The 21,727-nt window shown below is 40.4% G+C and overlaps 1 protein-coding gene across 1 annotated transcript in view; it reads left to right on the top strand.

The window, feature by feature from the left end:
- LRRC72 (leucine rich repeat containing 72) overlaps positions 1–15,454 on the top strand; it is a 47,641-nt gene extending 32,187 nt beyond the window's left edge. Inside the window, exons 6-9 of the mRNA XM_073329549.2 lie at positions 4,222–4,311; positions 8,395–8,559; positions 11,600–11,627; positions 15,255–15,454. Of these exons, the coding sequence (XP_073185650.1) occupies positions 4,222–4,311; positions 8,395–8,559; positions 11,600–11,627; positions 15,255–15,420 (449 nt within the window). The 3' untranslated portion in view covers positions 15,421–15,454. The remainder of the gene's footprint in view (positions 1–4,221; positions 4,312–8,394; positions 8,560–11,599; positions 11,628–15,254) is intronic.
- The last annotated feature ends 6,273 nt before the right edge of the window (positions 15,455–21,727 follow it).

Raw genomic sequence — 21,727 nt, 5'->3', positions numbered from 1 at the left:
CCTCACGGGCGCACCACAAACTGAAGTGAGCTCCTTTTTAAACCCAGGTGCCCGGAGTAGCCTGCCTTGATTGATTCTAGCAGCTTCTTGATTGGCTGCAGGTGTTCTTATCAGCCTGTCTGCCTTAATTGTTTCCAGAAAGTTCCTGATTGTTCTGGAACCTTCCCTGTTACCTTACCCAGGGAAAAGGACCTACTTAACCTGGGGCTAATATATCTGCTTTCACTCTCCTGTAGCCATCTGGCCTGACCCTGTCACACTAGGTACAGACCACAAGTGCATTTTACGTGTTTTGATTTTATCTGGCTGGGGGTTTTGCTGTGTTTGTGCTTATGACATTGCACATCTGTATGAAACCCATTGTTACAGGTTTTATTATGGTTGAGGCTGGAGGGGACTGTGATGGATTGGGTTTCCACTAGGGCTGTCAAGCGATTAAAAAAATTAATCGCGATTAATTGCATTGTTAACAACATAATACCATTTATTTAAATATTTTTGGGTGTTTTCTACATTTTCAAATATATTGATTTCAATTACAACACAGAATACAAAGTGTACAGTACTCACTTTATATTTATTTTTGATTACAAGTAATTTGAACTGTAAAAAACAAAAGAAATAGTATTTTTCAATTCACCTAATACAAGTACTGTAATGCAGTCTCTTTATCATGAAAGTTGAACTTACAAATGTAGAATTATATCAAAAAACCTGCATTCAAAAATAAAACAATGTAAAATTTTAGAGCCTGCAAGTCCACTCAGTCCTATTTCTTGTTCAGCCAATCGCTCAGACAAACAAGCTTGTTTACATTTCCAGAAGATAATACTGCCCGCTTCTTGTTAACAATGTCACCTGAAAGTGAGAACAGGCATTCGCATGGCACTGTTGTAGCCGGCATTGCAAAATATATACAGGCCAGATGCACTAAAGATTCATATGTCCCTTCATGCTTCAACCACCATTCCAGGGGACATGCATCCATGCTGATGATGGGTTCTGCTCGATAACAATCCAAAGGAGTGTGAACTGATGCATGTTCATTTTCATTATCTTAGTCAGATGCCACCAGCAGAAGGTTGATTTTCCTTTTTGGTGGTTCAGGTTCTGTAGTTTCTGCATCGGAGTGTTGCTCTTTTAAGACTTCTGAAAGCATGCTCCACACCTTGTCCCTCTCAAATTTTGGAAGGCACTTCAGATTCTTAAACCTTGAGTCAAGAGCTGTAGCTATCTTTAGAAATCTCACATTGGTATCTTCTTTGCATTTTGTCAGATCTCCAGTGAAAGTGTTCTTAAAATCAATGACATGTGCTGGGTCATCATTCGAGACTGCTATAACATGAAATATGTGGTAGAATGCAGGTAAAATAGAACAGGGGATTTACAATTCTCCCCCAAGAAGTTCAGTCGCAAATTTAATTAACACATTTTTTTTAACGAGCGTCCTCAGCATGGAATCATGTCCTCCGGTATGATGGTCAAAGCATGAAAGGGCATATGAATGTTTAGCATATCTGGCATGTAAATACCTTGCAATGCTGGCTACAAAAATGCCATGGGTTACACCTGTTCTCACTTTCAGGTGACATTGTAAATAAGAAGCGGGCATCATTATCTCCTGTAAATGTAAACAAACTTGTTTGTCTTGGCTTTCCCCCTTTCCTCCCTAAGAATGGTGAGGTGTTAATGGGTCATTTCACCTTGAATGATCCCTTGAAATATGTGTTAACTACTTATGCTAAACAATCTGTTCCATCTTGTATTTAGTTTTGACACTCTGAGTCCAGGTCTACACTATAAACTTATATCAGTATAACTATGTCACTCAGGGGTGTGAAAAATCCACACCCCTAAGCAATGCAGTTATACGGACCTAGTTCCTGGTGTAGACAGTGCTCTGTCGATGGGAGGACTTCTCCTGCTGAGATAGCTACTGTCTGTTCTGGACGTGGATTAACTCCTCCAATGGGAGAAGCTCTTCCATTAGCGTAGTAGTGTCTTCACTGAACCACTGGTAAAGCGGTACTGTTTTAAGTGCAGTCCTGTCCTGAGTAAGTTTCCCAAACCTGAAGAGCTGTGTAAGCTCAAAAGCTTGTCTCTCTCTTACCAACAGAAGTTGGTCCAATGAAGGATATTATCTCACCCACCTTGTCTCAGATTTTTTAATACATTCATCTTCCATAAATTATGGATTGAATTTTCCCTACACAACAGGCAGTTAAATGACCTTAATTCTGAAAGGTACATATGTAAATTAAATATTGCATTTTTCCAGAAATCAAAAATGCAGTAAGATCAATGACAGAATGGGGAATCAATTGAGAAATCGTAGCAGAACTTGCCATTCTGTCCTTGATGTTATTTTATGATGTGCATCAGGGAAATGATGGGATTCTGTAGTGTACTCAATTGCTTGTTCATTTCTGTGCACAACCTTGCGGTGAAAAGTAAATGCATATGTGATTACATTACAATGTACCTATTTATCGTGCATTACAATGCAATACAGTAAAGTGAGTGAATACAATACTGAATGCCTTCGTGAACTTACTGTACTGACAGTTTTCCTACATTGTTGTGTATGAAAAAAAGAAAAGTAAAAAAAAGGGACAGGGTGTAATGGGGTTTACAAACACCATACTGAGCATAGGCAGAAGGGTCAGGAGAGTGTTCCTTGCTTACAGGCAATCACTGAGCTATTGCCATTTTCATCTGTGATACTGAACTGTGGACACTGAAATAGAATGCTAGTAAGCTTTGGACACTGCAGCATGCTACTTCTGTTGTATGCAGGGGGAGTGAGAACTTTATAGACTGAGGAGCAGGAAGATATGTGTACTGTGAATTGTTGGAGTGGAGGGCTCTTGAAACTTGAGATCTCGTACCCACTTCTTCACCACATCCACAGTGCTAAGTGAGCTGGGCCACTGCTCATCCAGGCATGTATCCACTCACCCGAGCACCTATCCACACCTCCTCAGGTGAGCTAGCTAACTCGGCATCTACTTTCCCTGAGACACACACTTCAGGGGTTTCTGGATGAACAATAGGGTAGTTTGGATACAACTGCGTGCCTGGCCATGTATACAGTCAGCAGTGTAGATACCCCAAGAGTAGCTGAGTATCTGCCACACAGGTCCTAAGAGGGGGAGGAAAATTCCAGCGTGGCTTTTAGGCCCTCTGATGGCGGTGAAACTAACGGGTTTGGAGGATTTCTCTTTCACCTCTAATCACCATGCAGGGTGGGTCCTGCTCCACTATTTAACTCCTATCCTTTCCTTTTGAAATATTGTACATCACAGTAGTTATCTCTGGCCAGATAGCACCTTCTCTTCTACATGGCTGCCAGACACAGCTGTCATGTAAAGAAAAGAAACAGGTTTGCTGCACAACCCATTTTATAAACCATATCTTCCTGCTTGCCAGTCAACCAGGGAATGAGCTGGTCTCCATTTTGTACCCACTGAATTTTAGTGTGTCCTGTGACATCATTCCCATGAACCCAAATGATTTTGCATTTGTTCTAGGAAGACTTTGTGTGTCCACTCCTGGCAAAATGGCAATATTGGGTTGATATATATGTCTTTCAAAGAAAAATAAATACCTCCATTAAAAGGGCTTGTTTGTTCACATAATAAATATTATGAACTCTGATTGAGTGATTGAGCCAAATTTTGAAAAGGACATAAATGATTTAGGAGCACAAGACTTAGGGTCCTACATGACTTAAGCACTTTTGAAATTTGTATGCTTCACCCATTGTTTGATATGTATTTGTAGTTGTCTAAGGCATTTCCAACTAGATATATTCACAAGTCAGAAAACTGTCATTCACATTTTATATTCCAAGTATATGGTAAAACTGCTATGTACTTATACTTATCTTATAGTACATAAGAAAATCAAAGGCAAAAACTTTATGGATTTGTCAGTGTATCAAAGATCTCTTAGTTAATCATAGAAGATTAAGCAGGAACTTCAAAGGCTCAGCACATTAATTCATTTATTTTCATTAAACATTTCATAATGGGTCAAATCTTGCAGTCCTTATTAAGGCAAGGGAATTTGTTTGACTAAAGACTGCAGGGCTTGGCTCATAGTATAAAAACAATTTGGGTGTATTTAATTGTATTTTCTGCAATAACTTTGCCAAATGGTGATTATTTTCCCAGGCTTGTTAATTTTTATATTTTTTCTTCCTCCCTGAAACATTTGCAGATCTATTTCACAACCCTCTGTCACAAGATCCAGGGTACCGTCTTTATGTGACATACTTCCTTCCCTCAGTACAACTCCTCGACAGGAAGAGTAAGGACTCCTTTCCTCTTTTCACAGTGCATTGACAGTCACTTATGACTCTAGCCCATTTAGAAAAGTAGGTGAATTCTTCCTGTGGCTGTTCTCCTTCTTCCTTCTCTCCTCCTTCTCCTTCTTGCTTATATACCAAAATGTATAGTGAATTTAATCCAATTAATTGTGAGATTTTGCACAGAGGTAGAGTTTGTGAACTAAACAATTCTCTGCTTGATATCAGACCTTTCATGTTGAAACTGACTAAAAGATTTGGCTTCTTTGCTATTTAAAATGTGTATGTCTCCACTCTGAGATCTCATTTGTCTTACATAAAATTCTGTGGACCAAATTTAAGAGAAGTTAATGTCAGTAATTCAGAAATACGCACCTATTGTCATGTGTGCAAATTGGGTAAGTGCATGTACAATGGCCAGTTTATTTCAGTTTGTGCTCACCCAGAGGTCTGCACACCTTTGTAGATTTTAAATAAATGCATGCACATTTCTTAATTGATCTTATCCACATAAAACTGGCTCAGCCCACTACAAATAAAACTATTATCCATACATCTCTCCCAGCAATCCCTCAAGGTGAAACCTGGGCAAGTAGGGCTCTATCTTGCCACCATTACTCTTGAGAATAAACAGAAGAAGTAAATCAAATACATAAGTTAATGACTCGATAAGCTCGTTTCTTGTAGATGCAACAGAAGAAATAGATCCTAAAGATCAACTTCTTCAATAAATGCCTAAGTTGTGTATTTACCTACATGACTTTTTTGTCATCTGAGTGAACTGTTCAATGATGTGGAGGAAGGGGGTTGAACATTAGGAGGAGGAATGTTGGAGACAATGGGTAAGATTCTCACCCCTGCTCCAGTCCCTTTATGCTGGGTGATAGGGCTGGAGTGCTATAAAGGGGCTCTTGAAGCCCCAGATCTGGCCAGGGGAGAATTCTTCTGGTCCAAGACCTGAGGCTCAGTACCCTCTCACCAGTCCTAGTGATGGGGTGTGACTGAGATGGGAGGGGTCGAGTGGTGGGAAGGGCCATAGCACACAGTGTTGTGGAGATTCTGGGCAGTGCTGCTACCCACAGCCCATTCGGGGAGGCTGACATAATTTGGACAACACCCCAGGACTTTTCTAAATTATGCTGGGGGCCACTACAGACCTGGAGTAGCTCAGAATCAGGAGGATGTAAAGTGACTTAAAGCCATCTTTGACCTCCCCCCTCATCCTCCTCAGCTATCAGTTCTTTACTGCGCCTCTTCTACAACACAAAATTTCACCCATAGGATTGAAGCTAGGAATTACTGAAAGGGAGAATGAGTGAGTTTAATTCCGGTGGGATGAGAGGAATTTAGTTTGTTTAACTTTAAAAATCTACATTATAACTGTGTAACTAATAAGACTCATCTATCATCACTATAATCATTTTGTCTGTACGATACATCACTTTCCCCCTTTGCATTGTCAGTGTACTTTCTTCCAGACAGAAACAGACTCTTTCTCAGTGTTTGAGAAGCAGAGCACAGAGTTTTGGCTGCACCACAATCTAAATATTAAAAATAAAACAGTTCTTTTGACTTTGCTGGTTCTACTTGAGAAAGATTGTCCTCACAAATAATGGTTTGCAAGATTAGGCCCACATTACAATTTGCATGTGCACTTCTCTGTTATACAGATACAGGTTTGCTGGTGGACCTCAAGCCGATTTCTGAATGTAGAAATCATAGAAATGTAGTACTGGAAGGAATCTCAATAGATCTTCTAGTCCAGTCCCCTGCACTGAGGCAGGACTAATTATTATCTAGACCATCCCTGACAAGTGTTTGTCTAACCTGTTCTTAAAAACTTCCAATAAGGGAGATTCCACAGCCTCCCCAGGTAATTTGTTCCAGTGCTTAACTACCCTGACAGTTAGGAAGTTTTTCCTGGTGTCTAACCTAAATCTCCCTTGCTGCAATTTGAGACCATTGGTTCTTGTCCTTTCCTCAGTGGCTAAGGAAAACAATTTATCACCCTCTCGTTATAACAACCTTTTATGTACTTGAAGACTATTATCATGTCCCCCTCAATCGTCTCTTCTCCAGACTAAAAAAACCAGTTTTTTCAATCTTATAAGTCATGTTTTCTAGACCTTTAATCATTTTTGTTGCTCTCCTCTGGACTTTCTCCAGTTTGTCTACATCTTTCCTGAAGTGTGGTGCCCAGAACTGGACACAGTACTCCTGTCATAAATCTAAAGGGAAGGGTAAACCCCTTTAAAATCCCTCCTGGCCAGAGGAAAAATCCTCTCACCTGTAAAGGGTTAAGAAGCTAAAGGTAACCTCGCTGGCACCTGACCAAAATGACCAATGAGGAGACAAGATACTTTCAAAAGCTGGGAGGAGGGAGAGAAACAAAAGGTCTGTGTGTCTGTCCATATGCTGCTTTTGCTGGGGATAGACCAGGAATGGAGTCTTAGAACTTTAGTAAGTAATCTAGCTCGGTATGCGTTAGATTATGATTTCTTTAAATGGCTGAGAAAAGAATTGTGCTGAATAGAATGACTATTTCTGTCTGTGTGTCTTTTTTGTAACTTAAGGTTTTGCCTAGAGGGATTCTCTATGTTTTTAATCTAATTACCCTGTAAGGTACCTACCATCCTGATTTTACAGGGGTGATTCCTTTACTTGTATCTACTTCTATTTCTATTAAAAGTCTTCTTGTAAGAAAACTGAATGCTTTTTCATTGTTCTCAGATCCAAGGGTTTGGGTCTGTGGTCACCTATGCAAATTGGTGAGGATTTTTACCAAACCTTTCCCAGGAAGTGGGGTGCAAGGGTTGGGAGGATTTTGGGGGGAAAGACGTGTCCAAACTGCATTTCCCAGTAAACCCAGTTAGAGTTTGGTGGTGGCAGTGGATATTCCAAGGACAAAGGATAAAATTAATTTGTACCTTGGGGAAGTTTTAACCTAAGCTGGTACCCTAGGTGTACCCTAGAGTTCAGAGTGGGGGAGGAACCTTGACAACTCCAGTTAAGGCCTTATCAGTGTACATTTGGCATTGTTCAGAATAACTTTTTCAGTATTCAGGATAGTACTTCTCTTACTGTTGCAATGAGGACCATTGCTGGAAAGAGGAGAACTGGCTATAATTTAATTTAGGGAAACTATATTGATATTTACAAAGTCCAGAGATAATCTTGTTAAATTCATGGACTTAATCTTCCTTTAAGTACAACCACAGTACAATGATCATTCCTGAATTAAGAAGTTAGGCAGTACTTTTTACCAAACTTTACCCTTGACTGTCAATTTGAGAACTATTTCTTTAACATTACGAACTCCTGTCTTTACTATGAAACATTACTAAAATATACTCTTGTTTTCCTCATTTACACAAGACACTTGGTCACACTTTTGTTACCCCCAGGCGTAACTACTGCAGTTCCTTTCTAATTGGTCCCCTAGACATCAATATTAAAACACTTTACTGAATTCAAATTGCTTCTGCTAGAATTTCTTGTTTTGAGTCTTTAGTTCCCATTTATCCCAGTTTGAAAGTGCTGAAATTAGCAGGTGGTGCATATTCTTAATGTCAAAATTCTCCTTTTGATTTACAATCTTAACCTCTTTGTTTAAAATTTACAAGTGATCTTCAAACAAAAGGACAAATGAAGCTGAAAAACTTCTTTTGATTGTACTCCTACAACTTTCTGTAATTGAGTGGTGGGAATTATTATTGACTTTGAACTGGAATTCTGTTTTATTATGGATATGAATCTTACAATTTAAGACTTCATTTAGTTCTCTAGTATAATGCATTTAAACACCATGTAAACAGAGTCTAGGGGTGAAATCCTGGATCCAGTGAAATTAATGGGAGTTTGGTATTGACTTCAGTGGGTCAGGATTTCACACAAAATCTTCAGGCAGTATAAATCAGTATCTCTCTTTATTGAAATAAGTGGAGCTATACAAATTTACACCAGCTGAGGATCTGGTCATAATTCTGTAGAGAAAATAGTTTTTGTCTGAATACTAGCAAGCAGCTAAGCTTAGATATTATTCATTAGTATAGAAAGGGTAACAGTTTTTATTTGTCTTTTAACAGAAGTTACTCAAAAAGAAAGGGAATCAGCTTTACATATTTACAACCATGAAAGGTCCCGTGTTCTCCAATCTATAGGTTTTGGAAAGAGAATAGATATGCCATTGATGGCTAAGACAGTATCTACCAGAAGCATTCCATGCGCCAAAAGTTTGCTGCTGTCTCCAGGTATTTATAATGATTTAGGGAAAAACATATATTTCCAAGTAATTTGAATTAGAAATAATAATTTTCACCAACTTAATAATGAAATAGATATGCTTTATGAACTCAGATTGCTTCTTTATTTAATGAACAAACTGTAGCAACATTCAGTGAATGTGTCTTTTCTACTAATTTTTATATTACACTATGTGTTTTAATTAAACTCTGGAATAACAGAATTGCCTTTAAGGCAGCTACTCAAAATAGAATTTCATTATCTTTTCAAAATGTATTCTCATTCGTGTTGAAGGTTTTACTCACATTTCTGAACAGATTTAACAGGGAAATGAATTTTTCCAGGGTACTGTACCTGTGTACTGACCATGAATGTCTCTATGCTGTGTTGGTTTAGTCATGTCAGTCACAAGATATTAGCGAGACATGATGGGTGAGGTAATATTTTTTATTGGACCACTTCTGTTGTGTAAGTACCACAGTTTGTCTCTCTCACCGACAGAAGTTGATTCATTAAAAGATATTACCTCACCCACCTTGTCTCATGAATATCTGTCACAGACAGATCCGGTTGTTTAGAGTTTTGGTGCCCCTGGTGCTTATTTGACATTTTAGACCTTTTCAGTCTTCCAAAGAAAAAGAGTTTCTCTCTTAAATAGTGTTGCAGATGGTGCATCAGCCTTTTCTATAGCATCTAAATACACAAAACTCTAGGTCTAGAGCCTTTTGCTTAAAATATACTACAAATATATACCTATTAGAAATATCAGTCACACAAAAGTTTGTTTTTTTAGTAGACTTACATACTTAACATCTCTCCCTACCTGTTTTATTTGTAGAAGTTTAGAAATGTTGTGCTCTTAATTGTGATTTTCTAAAAATGGCAACGTAGCATATCATCTTTGTTGGGTCTGTGTGAGTCCAGATGAAATTTGATCCATTTAAAAGAAGGATGATGTTTTTTCAAATTGTCAAATTTAGAGGGGTCTTTTTGTCTTGCACACCATCTTTACTAGTAAAGATCCTGCAAACCAAATTCTGGCCTAAGGTACAGTCATGAACCGTAGTGGCTTTGAATTATGTTCAGTGACAAATATGCAATCCCATTGTCTTCCATGGGATTGGGCAGGTGTAAATGAATGCACTTTGGGTGTGCAGTTGGAATTTAATTAACGATTTGCTCATTCTAGACAAGCTGTGATCTTGTCTATACAGGGAATTATATCTTTTTGTGGAGATTGCTAAGCAGATGTCTGCAAGGGTTCATGATCATATGCCAACCAGTACCAGATAAAGAGCAAACAGCTCAGGAGGACTTATATTAAAACCAGGGATGAGAGGAAAATATCCAACAGGAGACATGAAACCTCTCCATTTTTTGAAGAGTTGGACAGGATTTTCCACAACTACATGACCACCATACCCAGAAAAAGTTTGGAGCCTGCTGCATGCTTTCTTCCCCACTCCACCAAGGACAATCAGTAAAACTCATCAGAGGATGAGCGTGAGGGGGCCACTGATTGCAGGGTCCATGCTGGCTGACAGCAATTTGAAAATGGCACTAGCTCGCCCAGAAAAGAAATATGGGGTAGAGAGACAGAGGAAGCCTGTGATTTTTTTAAAAAATTTGAACCTGCCTGGCATCCATTATGCATCCCACAATGCATAGCAAGAAAAATCCCGGAATGCATATTGCTTAGCAACAAAGCAAAGGATAATGGGATACTCTCCAAGAACACCATGCCCTTAGTACTCAGCAAACCACCATCGTGTGCACAAAATGATGCACATTAAAAGTGGGCACACTGTTCCATGTGTATGATATTAGTGTGGTTTGCGTATTTCACATTACCTAATGCACACCAAAGAGCTACAGAGTAACCCCTCCCCCCCAATAGACAAGCCCTGAAATATGATCCAGGTAATTCTCTTTTATATCTCTGAATTTAATGGAGCAAAAATAGTCAAAACTTTCTTTAATCAGTCCGGTAAGCAGAGATGACTCTCTGAAGCACTGTTATGCATATACATTAGTAAGCTCGACCACTGTAATGCTGGGGGCGCATTTTTTGTATGGAGGAATTTGTTAAGAGTTGTTAAAATATCTGCTTGAACAATGCAGTATGACCCTGATGTAGCAAAGCACATGCTTAACATTAAGCATGTGATTTAGTCCCACTGAAGTTAGCCTACACTCAGCCTCAGACTTTCTTAAACAGCAAAATATGGAACTCAGGAGCCATTGAAAATGGGTTTATATTATAACCAAAATGACAACAACTTTTTACACTGCTGCAGCTTCACTGCTACCAACAGTGGATTCTCTAGTAGTAGAGAAAGGTCACAGGTGATTCTACTGTCATGTCACCTGAGCCTGCTCTAAAAACTCTCATGCCCTATCTACAATACCGTGTCCACTATAGATAAAAATACTTACACATTTTCTCATTGTAGACTGAACATCATGCAGTTGGTTCTAATAAACGCATTTCAGGAGTTCAGAGTGCAAAGTTTGGACTTGATAATAAGTTATTTGCAAGTGATTTTGAGTGTAATGTTTTGCATAGATTTAAATCATCTGCAAAACAATGACTATAAGCTTTACTAGTTTAATAATAATTTCTAAAATGCAGGTTGAAAGAGTTATTTTTAATCTTTCCCCTCATAGTTCATAAGGACCCCTGGGAAATTAGAAACTGATATCTTTGAACAGTGTATCTTTTTCTTCACCATATGTTCACATTGATTTGCTATTGGAGGGTTGGTGCTATCATTTCTTTTAAAGAAAAAAATGTATGGCAGCATTTTTTGGGGGGGAAGTAAAATGTGAATAATGACACAACATATACAGTCAGAAGAAAACATTTAATAACCAGGAAGCTATAGCCTATATTTTTATTTAACTACTAATGTTTAGTTGTAATGGCTAGCACTCCTAGGGATTGATCTTGCACTATTCAAGTCAATGGGAGCTAGAACAAACCGTAGTTCTTAAATGGTCAAAGTGCTGTAGAAATATTAACTACTTATTATAAATTTGTTGTTACAGGTTATGAAGTTGCAAATCACATAAATAAGTAAGTAGTTTGTTTGTGCCTATTTTTGTTTTTGCACATCAAAAGTATTCACTCAATCCTCACTGCTCCTACAAAACAAACAAACAAAAAAGGCAGAAACTTTTAAAAAATAGTCTGCTCTTTTTTGTGGTGGGATAAACCACTGTGTCCATCAGTGATGAGACAATCCACCTGCTGCTATCTTGAATGCATTTTCAGTAGTATTGCTGATTAGGAAATGAGGTGTATGATAAAAGCAGTTCATTTTGCAATATCAAACACAAAGTCAGGGGTGGGCAAGATTTTTGGCTTGAGGGCCACATCTGGGAATAGAAATTGTATGGCAGGCTATGAATGCTCACAAAATTGGGGTTGGGGTGTGGGAGGGGGTGCAGGCTCTGGGGTGGGGCCAGAAATGAGGAGTTCAGGGTGCAGGAGGGGGCTCCGGGCTGGGGAATGCGGTGCGGAGGGGGAGGGCTCCGGCTGTGGGGTGTGGGCTGTGGGGTAGGGCTGGGGATGAGGGGTTTGGGGTGCAGGAGGGTGCTCCGGGCTAGGATCAAGGGGTTCGGAGGGCAGGAGGGGGATCAGGGCTGGGGCAGGGGGTTGGGGCATTCTGAGAGGCTCAGGGGTGAAGACTCCGGGCAGCACTTACCTCAAGTGGCTCCCGGAAGCAGTGGCATGTTGCTTCTCTGGCTCCTATGCAGAGGTGCGGTCAGGTGTCTCTGCATGCTGCCCCATCCACAGGCACCACCCCTGCAGCTCCCATTGGAGTGCTAGAGGGAGCCATTGGACTGCACAGGGGCCAGAGGGGGGCCATGCTGCTGCTTCCGAGAGCTGCGTGGAGAGTCCCCTGACCCTGCTCCCTGGCTGGAGTGCTGGAGATGGGCCATGCCGCGGCTTCCGGGAGCTGCGTGGAATGGCCCCCGACCCCACTCCCCAGTGGGAGCTCAAGGGCCAGCTTATAATGGCTGGTGGCCCGGATGCAGCCTGCAGGCCATAGTTTGCCCACACCGGGACTAAGTGCTAAAAATATTGTACATTAATGTGTTAGAGCAACTGAGTAGTTCTGCTATAAAATGGGTGAGAGAATTTCCTTCTAACTCCCTATTCTTAAATAGGCACTTTCCTGGAAAACATGCTGCCCTGTGGAATGAAATTTCGCAGCCCACAGTTGGTTTATTTTGTTGGATTTTTCATGAATAATAGAAATAAAGATAAAACTTAGTTCTCTCTCAGTGTTGTGGTAGGGAAAAGGATGCTATTAATGCTCAGACATTTTTAGATGCAATTTTTTTATGAGGAAACTTTACAAGTTTAACAGTTCATGCTTGTTTTAATTTATCAGTGAGCAACATGTGTGAGTAGCTATGTTTTAAACATAGACATTGTTGAGAAATATATTTTTAAAATTAGCATGTACACATGTTAGTGCACATAAGTTCGCTACCATTTCCTTTAAAAACCTAAGTATACGTAACTATCCACTTTGAGTATGGCGCTATGCAATCAGGCAAATCATAAAGAAAACAGAGTTCTATGCTGGTTTCAATACCACTCTGCTTGCTGCATATACTTTCTGTTGCTTTTAGTGCTCAGGTCCCAGATTCCACAAGGTACTTAACTATAAGCACTGGAATAGACCTGTTGAAGTCAGTGGAACTCCTCACACAATTAAAGCTAGGCACATGCTAATGTGTGTACATGCCTTTATGCAGAGAGTTCTTTTCTATTCAGTTTTTATACCGTGCCCAACACCTGAGCACCTCTATATGAGAACGACTGTACTGCCGAGTTTCTTTCTGCCTCTACTCTCCTCACTGATTGTGAGTCTACAGCTCACATCTCCTGTGGTACAACTAAAGTATGACATGGCACAAAACGAGCTTATGGAGTTTCAGTTTTTGGATTCAAAATCTGCTAATCAGAAGTTTGCACCTTGATTATCCAGAAGACTCACAATGAAATAAACATCAGTTGCATTTGCCTAAGTGTGTGATCACTTACACCTGCAAAAGAGACTATAAATGCAGTGTAATGATTAAGATTTTACATGTACATGTAACCCTTCTGCCAGGTGAGGCCAGCAACAACCAGGTACAGGGGTTCCTTTTCAACAATACAACACAGAACTGGCTCAAACCGCCACTCAGTAACCTAGGAAAATTACGCACCACCTCTGGGCACCTCCGAGAGGCAATATTTCCCCACTCGCAAGCACAGAGTCTGAGTTTAGAAAAGAAACTTTTAATGAAAGGAGAGAAGTCACCTGACATTAATTAAGGAAAATGCCACAAGGAGGATTCATAAACATAAAACTGTGCGCAGGACACCCACCCCAGAGTGCGTGGGGCAGAAGATTTTCCACAACCAAAAGTTCCTTTACTGTGCCCCCCTCTGCTTCCTCACCATACCCCAATCACAGTGGTTGTCCTTGGTCAGTGAGGACCCAGGGTTCAGAGTTGCATCTGTGTGAGTTCACCTCCCACCTGGGGAAGAAGGCACCTTGCTTGCTCCGCTATCTGAGCACTTGCCCTGCCAGTCACGGTTTCTTGCCGCCTAGCCATCTCATCAGCCATGGTAACTCACTGACTGCTTGCCACTTTTGCTGGCTGCCCATCAGTTACCTTCTGCTGCCACCTGCGTCATTGTTGTGACATCTGTATATCACTCTCTTAGTGATTTTCAGCAGGCTGGGCAGAAACACTTCTCTACCACAGGTGATTTCAGCTCTTACTGAGTATTTGAAATAACAAAAGGTTCCTAATTAAGCCTATTTAGCACTATTTGTAGGGAAGAACAGGTTAAACCAGATCAGAAAGTCTACATCTCATGGCTGGGACACCCATCTCCACTCTCACTTACTTTCACAGGGGTCTAGCATTTGAGCCCCTGGCTTTCAGCTGAGGGTGACCCCCTCATTTGGAATAGGTTAAGCACAGTTCTGAGCCCCTTTATTCATACAATAAAGACAATGTTGATAACAACATTTCACTCCTTTAGTATTCAATACTAAAGTTATTTGTAACCCAACACCAGCCAAAGTTGATCACTTTGAGCAACACAGTTCTATCTGCTGTATATCTTGGCAGAGTAGGTGTGTTCATGTAAATACAGATTGCTCCTGACGTCTCTACCCCTCCCCAGCTAGCTGTCAGAGTGGAGTTCATTCAGACCCTGCTTACATACAAGTCATAAAATTCACTTATAAATCCTACTGTAACCAGATCTATATGCACAGAATCATATTCCTGTGTATAAATGTGGCAATATTGTGAAAGTTAACTCTGAGCAATTAATATTGTATTAATATATCTTTTTGCACTGAGTTCACTTATTTTTTAAAGTTAAGGAAAATACATTTTAATTAGTTTATTGCATTTAGTTTAATCAGAACAAAGTTTCTTTTACTTGGACTTCTCTGACGCTGCCTTTTTTGATTCTCTTTTGTTTTGTCTCATTTTGATCTCAAGATTTAGAGAGGAAGTGTACAAAAAAATTTCGTAAGTAGTTATAGACTAGTCTGTTTAATCAATAATTGTCTCTACCGTTACTTTCCACATAACTGTTTCCAGAAAATAATTCCAAAGCGGTTAGGAAAAATTGTTTTTATCATGTCAGTTATTTACATTTGTTTTGTTATTTTTGTAGAGTTCCATTTGCGAACCCTGAAGATGCTGTTTTTGTGAGGGCAATGAAGAGATCTATAATGGAATTTTCCTCTGTGGATTGGAATAAAATATCCACCAGTTTAGGAATACGCCTTGAAAACAAACCAGAAGAACCTCCTGAGAAATTGACAGTCAAATTCAGATAACTGTTTGGTTCCTTAGGAAAATATGTACCTACATGTTGGATATTAAACTTTTATTGTAAGTTAATATCCATAAAACATGTATGCTATAACTTATACTTGATTAAAAGAACTTTCAGCAGGAAAATTCTAAATTCATTTCCTTTAATCTCAAATGTGGGAATTCAAGGATTAAGGTTAGAAAATGCCGGTCACAGATTTGCTGTAACTTTATCATAATGTTGCCACTAATTGAATTCTCATGAGTATAATATTGTCTGTTGTGACAAATTAACAAAGCAAACCTTTACATTAACTTTTAGGACACTAAGGATGAATGTATTCATCTTTGATATTCTTTGCTGGTTGGCCTCCTCTTTTCTAAATTAATCAGGTTTCTCTTACCACCTTAGTTTCCAACACTTCCAGGTCAGATTAAGGTTTCATGTGGCCTCTCTCTTTCCCAAATGAAGTCATTGCAAGGTTCTCAGTGTATAAGGTTGGTATATAGTCCTTATCATTGATATCTTAATTTTAGCCCCGTTCCCAACTCCGGCTACAATCCACTTTTGTCCTTTGCTGATTGCTGTTTCAAAGGAAAGTGTTTGGAACTGGCAGGAGGGGAAAGTTAATCACATTAGGAATGTAGAGAAGAGGCAAGGTAAGTCCATGCTGGCTTCTTACAAGAGTCCCAAACTTTCTTACTTCCTGTTGGCCAGAAACCTGTCTTTGCAATTGTGCTCATAGTGGTCAAGGTGAAACACTAGCAATCTAGCCAGACAGACGTATTAATCACTCCTCATGGGAAAACTCTATTGCACTGATCTCATGGAGAACCTTCTGAGCTGTTCCATCAAAGGAAAGGCAGGATTTATCTCCCAGTGTATGTGGGGTAGGGGAGAGCTTTTGGTAGATCAGAGAGCCATGATTGAGTCCACAGAGACTGGCCTGCATCCCAGCAGTTAAACACTGTAGGTGCTTTATCCCAGGATTCACAGTTAGAAGGGATCTAATACTTTATCTCACAGCAGTATGAAGCTGAGTGTGGTGTGGAAGAAAATGTTTCAGTCTCCAGGGGAAGAGGGAAGTACATTGCACTGGGACAGTTGCAATGTAAAGTTACACTCTGATTTACTCAATTACAGAAGTAAATTTCATGTTGTTAAATTCTCTGAAGATTTTGTGTGCACTGAGCATACTCCAGCCTAGGGCTGTAGGGACCCAAGCACGACTTTCCCTCTGATTGCTCCTCCCCACTGCCAGGGGCCTATGTGCCACCAAGCATTGGAACTGACAGCAAGGAAACTGTCTCTCCTGTGCTCTCAATGCTCCCCCTGCTAATATGGAAGAGAAAGAAGAAGCTGCCTGATTGAAGTGAGGTGCATATGGGGAAGGTGTCTTTCAGAAGACAGAGGGTGAGGAGGAACAGAACGGGGACAGCAGGAACAGGAGCTAGTGGAGGGAGACAGGAGCTGTAGTAGGGTGCAAGGAGAGGGAGAAGAGCAGAGAGGAGCATATAGGCATAGAACAGGAGGAGGGCATAAACCAGAGGATGGAGGGGATTAGATAGAAACAAATAGGGGCAGGGACAAGAGCCAAATGGTGCAGGATTGGATAGGAGCAGAAAGGTGGGGGGTAGATAGGAGGAGAGAGAGACAGAGCCAAGGTAGGATGGATAGAAGTAGAGGCAGAAAGATACAGGCATGTGTGGGAGGGACAGGTGCAGAAAAGTCTATAACCATTCAGATACACTCTCCTCCAGAACCTAGAATTGAACCTAGAAGACCTGCATCTCTATACTCCTCTGCTGTCAGAAAATAGCTATGAAACCCACTGGCAAGTGTGTTTGTATGTCCTCCCCATCTAGTGGCTGGTCCACATAGATGATAACAGCCTACTATTTCTATCAGTTACTCCATTAGCTCAAATGGCAGAGGTCTTGTAGAATTAAAGGTCTAAACCTGCTGACTACCCAAGTTGGGGGTCAATTTGTTTTTTTCAGTTTTTTTTTAAACCCTAAATTAGGAAATTATAGCCATAAAACTAGATTAAAAGAAAAATAAGGTTGCAAAATCAAGCATTCAAATATTAGGAAATTCCAGAATTAAGGATGGCCGTGCAGTCTAAACTTGGGCCTATTGTGCATATGTATTATGATACAGTTTTAATTGTATGATCATATGTTATTTTTCTGAAGGACCCAGGGCCACACAATAGATAGTTATTCAATATTTTCAATATTTTTTTGAATCCTTGTCATTTGGTTTGTGGTCCCAGGCCTTATTTACCACACACCGAATACACCTTGCATTGAATACAAAATTAGTAATTTACTCCTGGCATTTTTGTGTTCTCACCATAGTATCTGGGTGCTTCACAGACATTCATGAATTTATCTTTACAATAACCCTGTGCAATTAGGTGTTATTATCCCCATCTTCCAGATGGGGAACTGAGACACAGATATTTAAGGCCAAACTTGTCTTGATTATCTGGACTACCTATGATTTTTCTAGCACTTTCTATGGTCAAAGCTCAGCTCCAATTGTCTTCATTTGCAGTTGTGAGCACTCAATACTTCTGCATATCTGGCCCCATCTGTTTCACATTGGGCACCAAGGAAATGAGGAATACACAATCAGCAGCCAACTGTGAACGTTTTCATTTGAATGTCTTGCCTAGCATCACATAGGAACTCTGTGACAGAGGCAGGGATAGAAGTTCCCAGTTCCCCATGGCAGCATTCAACTGCTTTAACCATGAGACCATCCCTGCTGTTTCTGCAGTCCTTTACCTTGTTCACGACACATCTTCCAACTTCTGCAACAAATGAGACAAGCAAGGTTCGTACTGACAACAGCCTCATTCACTATACAACCCTGATTTATCTAGAGAACCATTTGTCCTGTGAACTGGAGGTAAAAGTCCTGTGGGAAAAAAAGTAGTATGTAAGCAAACATCTAATACATATGCAAAAATTAAGATTGCAGAGGCAACTTTAACTCTGGCATTTCTTAACTTTTGAGTGCTTGACGTTGCAACTTTAATGTTCTTTTAACCTATTTTTAATGTAATTATAATGATGCTGTTGCAAAGAAGAAGCAGGAAGTCAGTACAAAAAAAAGGGAGCTATACTATTTTACTGTCAAAAAGTTTTTTGATTAAAGAACAGCTAAATACTAGTCAACTTTCTTGGCGACAAAATGGCTACAGAAAGCTGTCCTGGTAGGCCATATCAACAGAATTAGTCTCCCAGCATGCCCAGTTCTTGGTGTGCATTTCTTCTTATGTTACATAAGTAGTTACTTAATATTGTTGTGGAAAACAAGTCATACCATCTATTTGGTTCAAACAGCCTGAGGTTTTTTATTGAATACAAGCATGCAGGGAGAGGGAGACAGAGATGGTCACACACAGGTGCCACCCTGGTCTCTTTCTGCCCTGCCCCTATAATACCAGTTTTATATAGGTTAAAATCCAAGCCAAATGATACATTTCCTTATTAATTATTTTCAGCACTCAAGCATTGTTAATAAAACCTTATAAGGAGATAATTAAAAACAGTTTTATAATTAGCACTGTGCTGACGCACGTTATTATCAAGATCTGTGGTTTGCTTGTGGCAGCGTTTTGTCTAGGGACTTTTGCAGGGTGGAGGGTGCATATAATGGACAGCTAGGGACTTTAGGCCCTTTGGCTCTTTTCTAGCTAGAGATTGGTCTAGTCCGTTATTTGGGTCAAATGCCACAGCCCAGCAAACGGAAATGCTTTTAGCTTAAGCCAAGTCTTACAGGACGCAGGCCTGTAGGCCTCTTTCGTTACCGCTCTTGCATATGTTGCATATAGTACATAGATTTTGCCGCAGAATGGGATGGGGTCAGGTCAACAGTCATTTCACCCACCGTATATACAAGTCTATTAATCTATAACAGTCTATACAGCTACATTTTGCCTGTGATGGCTCTTGTTGACATCAGTGGGGACGGTACACATAGCTGCAGGCACAGTTGGGCCTTAAAGTCTTAGGTGCAGTGCAAACCACTATAACACAAAAGAGAAGAGTTCCATAAGGTAAATTTCCACATGCTCCTAATTCTATCCCTAATGCAATTGAGATAAACATGCTAGAGAATCATGAATACTTTACAGTTTCTGAGATTAGCCGGCTTTTAGTCACTTTAGGTTTTTTTGCTCTGTGTATGTGTGCATGCATGGTTTTTAAGCCTTTTCTTTTAGGGCAGACTCAATATTCACAGGAAGTTTCTTGCTAGAGCAGGGTGGAAACCAGTCTTTCTGTTTTGTAGGAAATTCTACAATTCTGATTTTATGTTCCAATTCAACCAGCTCTAATTGGTGCCCTTTTGTCATAGGCATTCAAAAATATGGCTATCCTATTTGAATGCTGTGCCTGGTAGTCAGTTCAATTTTCTAAGTGTAGCCTTAGAAGGATTTTATGGTGAAATGGCTGTTGGTTAGAAAATAGATGAGATACATGTGGAGACACACCTCAGAACTGGTTGCCTTGATCCTCCAAAAAGAAAAGGAGTACTTGTGGCACCTTAGAGACTAACAAATTTATTTGAGCATAAGCTTTCGTGAGCTACAGCCGATGAAGTAGCTGTAGCTCACGAAAGCTTATGCTCAAATAAATTTGTTAGTCTCTAAGGTTCCACAAGTACTCCTTTTCTTTTTGCCGATACAGACTAACATGGCTGAAACTTGATCCTCTAGTCACTGTTCTCTCAAATTCCAACTCAAGGCTTACTTCCACTGTATCACTGACATTAAAACTGCTAATGTTGGCGGGGACATGGAACAGTTTTACATAGATGACGGTATTCATTTCTTTCTAGCTAAACAAACTCTAATCATTTGGACCATCACAGAAGGAGGCAGTATGGTAGAGAAGAATGGGGCATTGGGCGAGGAGTTAGCAGACCTAGTTTCTGTTCCTGGGTGGCTCTGCAACTGATTTGTTGTGCAACCCTGAGCAAGTCTTTTCACTTCATAGAATCATAGAATCATAGAATATCAGGGTTGGAAGGGACCCCAGAAGGTCATCTAGTCCAACCCCCTGCTCAAAGCAGGACCAATTCCCAGTTAAATCATCCCAGCCAGGGCTTTGTCAAGCCTGACCTTAAAAACCTCTAAGGAAGGAGATTCTACCACCTCCCTAGGTAACGCATTCCAGTGTTTCACCACCCTCTTAGTGAAAAAGTTTTTCCTAATATCCAATCTAAACCTCCCCCACTGCAACTTGAGACCATTACTCCTCGTTCTGTCATCTGCTACCATTGAGAACAGTCTAGAGCCATCCTCTTTGGAACCCCCTTTCAGGTAGTTGAAAGCAGCTATCAAATCCCCCCTCATTCTTCTCTTCTGCAGGCTAAACAATCCCAGCTCCCTCAGCCTCTCCTCATAACTCATGTGTTCCAGTCCCCTAATCATTTTTGTTGCCCTTCGCTGGACTCTCCAATTTATCCACATCCTTCTTGAAGTGTGGGGCCCAAAACTGGACACAGTACTCCAGATGAGGCCTCACCAATGTCGAATAGAGGGGAACGATCACGTCCCTCGATCTGCTCGCTATGCCCCTACTTATACATCCCAAAATGCCATTGGCCTTCTTGGCAACAAGGGCACACTGCTGACACTTCTTTGTACTCAGTTTCCCAATCAGTAAAATGAGGATAATACTTACCTCCCAACCCCACACACACACACCCTTGGCAAGGTCTTTGAGATCTATGGGTGAAAAGTTTTATATGAGGACTAAGTATTGTTACCAACATTGAGTGATAACTAACTTACATAACTATGTTCTTATTTTGTCCCCTTTTTCCGTGCTGTTTGATATACTCACTAATTGTGTCTCACTTGAAATCAGATTGTAAGATCTTTGGTATCTTCATAAGATGTTTACACAGTTCCTAGCACAATGAGAGCCCATGACCCAAATCCTCAGCTCCTTGAGAGTTGTTGTTTGCACAGGACCTGTTTTTTCCCCCCCATCTCAGTATTTTTGTTTTGTTTTGTTCAGCATCTTCATTAATGATCTGGATGATGGAATGGATTGCACCCTCAGCAATTTTGCAGATGACACTAAGCTAGGGGGAGAGATAGATACGCTGGAGGGTAGGGATAGGGTGGAGTGACCTAGACAAATTGGAGGATTGGGCCAAAGGAAATCTGATGAGGTTCAACAAGGATAAACGCAGAGTCTTGCACTTAGGACGGAAGAATCCCATGCACCACTACAGGATGGGGACCTACTGGCTAAGTGGCAGTTCTGCAGAAAAGGACCTGGGGATTACAGTGGACAAGAAGCTGG

Source organism: Lepidochelys kempii, chromosome 2, assembly GCF_965140285.1.
Source record: "Lepidochelys kempii isolate rLepKem1 chromosome 2, rLepKem1.hap1, whole genome shotgun sequence".
Classification (NCBI taxonomy): Eukaryota; Metazoa; Chordata; order Testudines; family Cheloniidae; genus Lepidochelys; species Lepidochelys kempii.
This window is presented reverse-complemented; position numbering and strand designations above follow the sequence as displayed.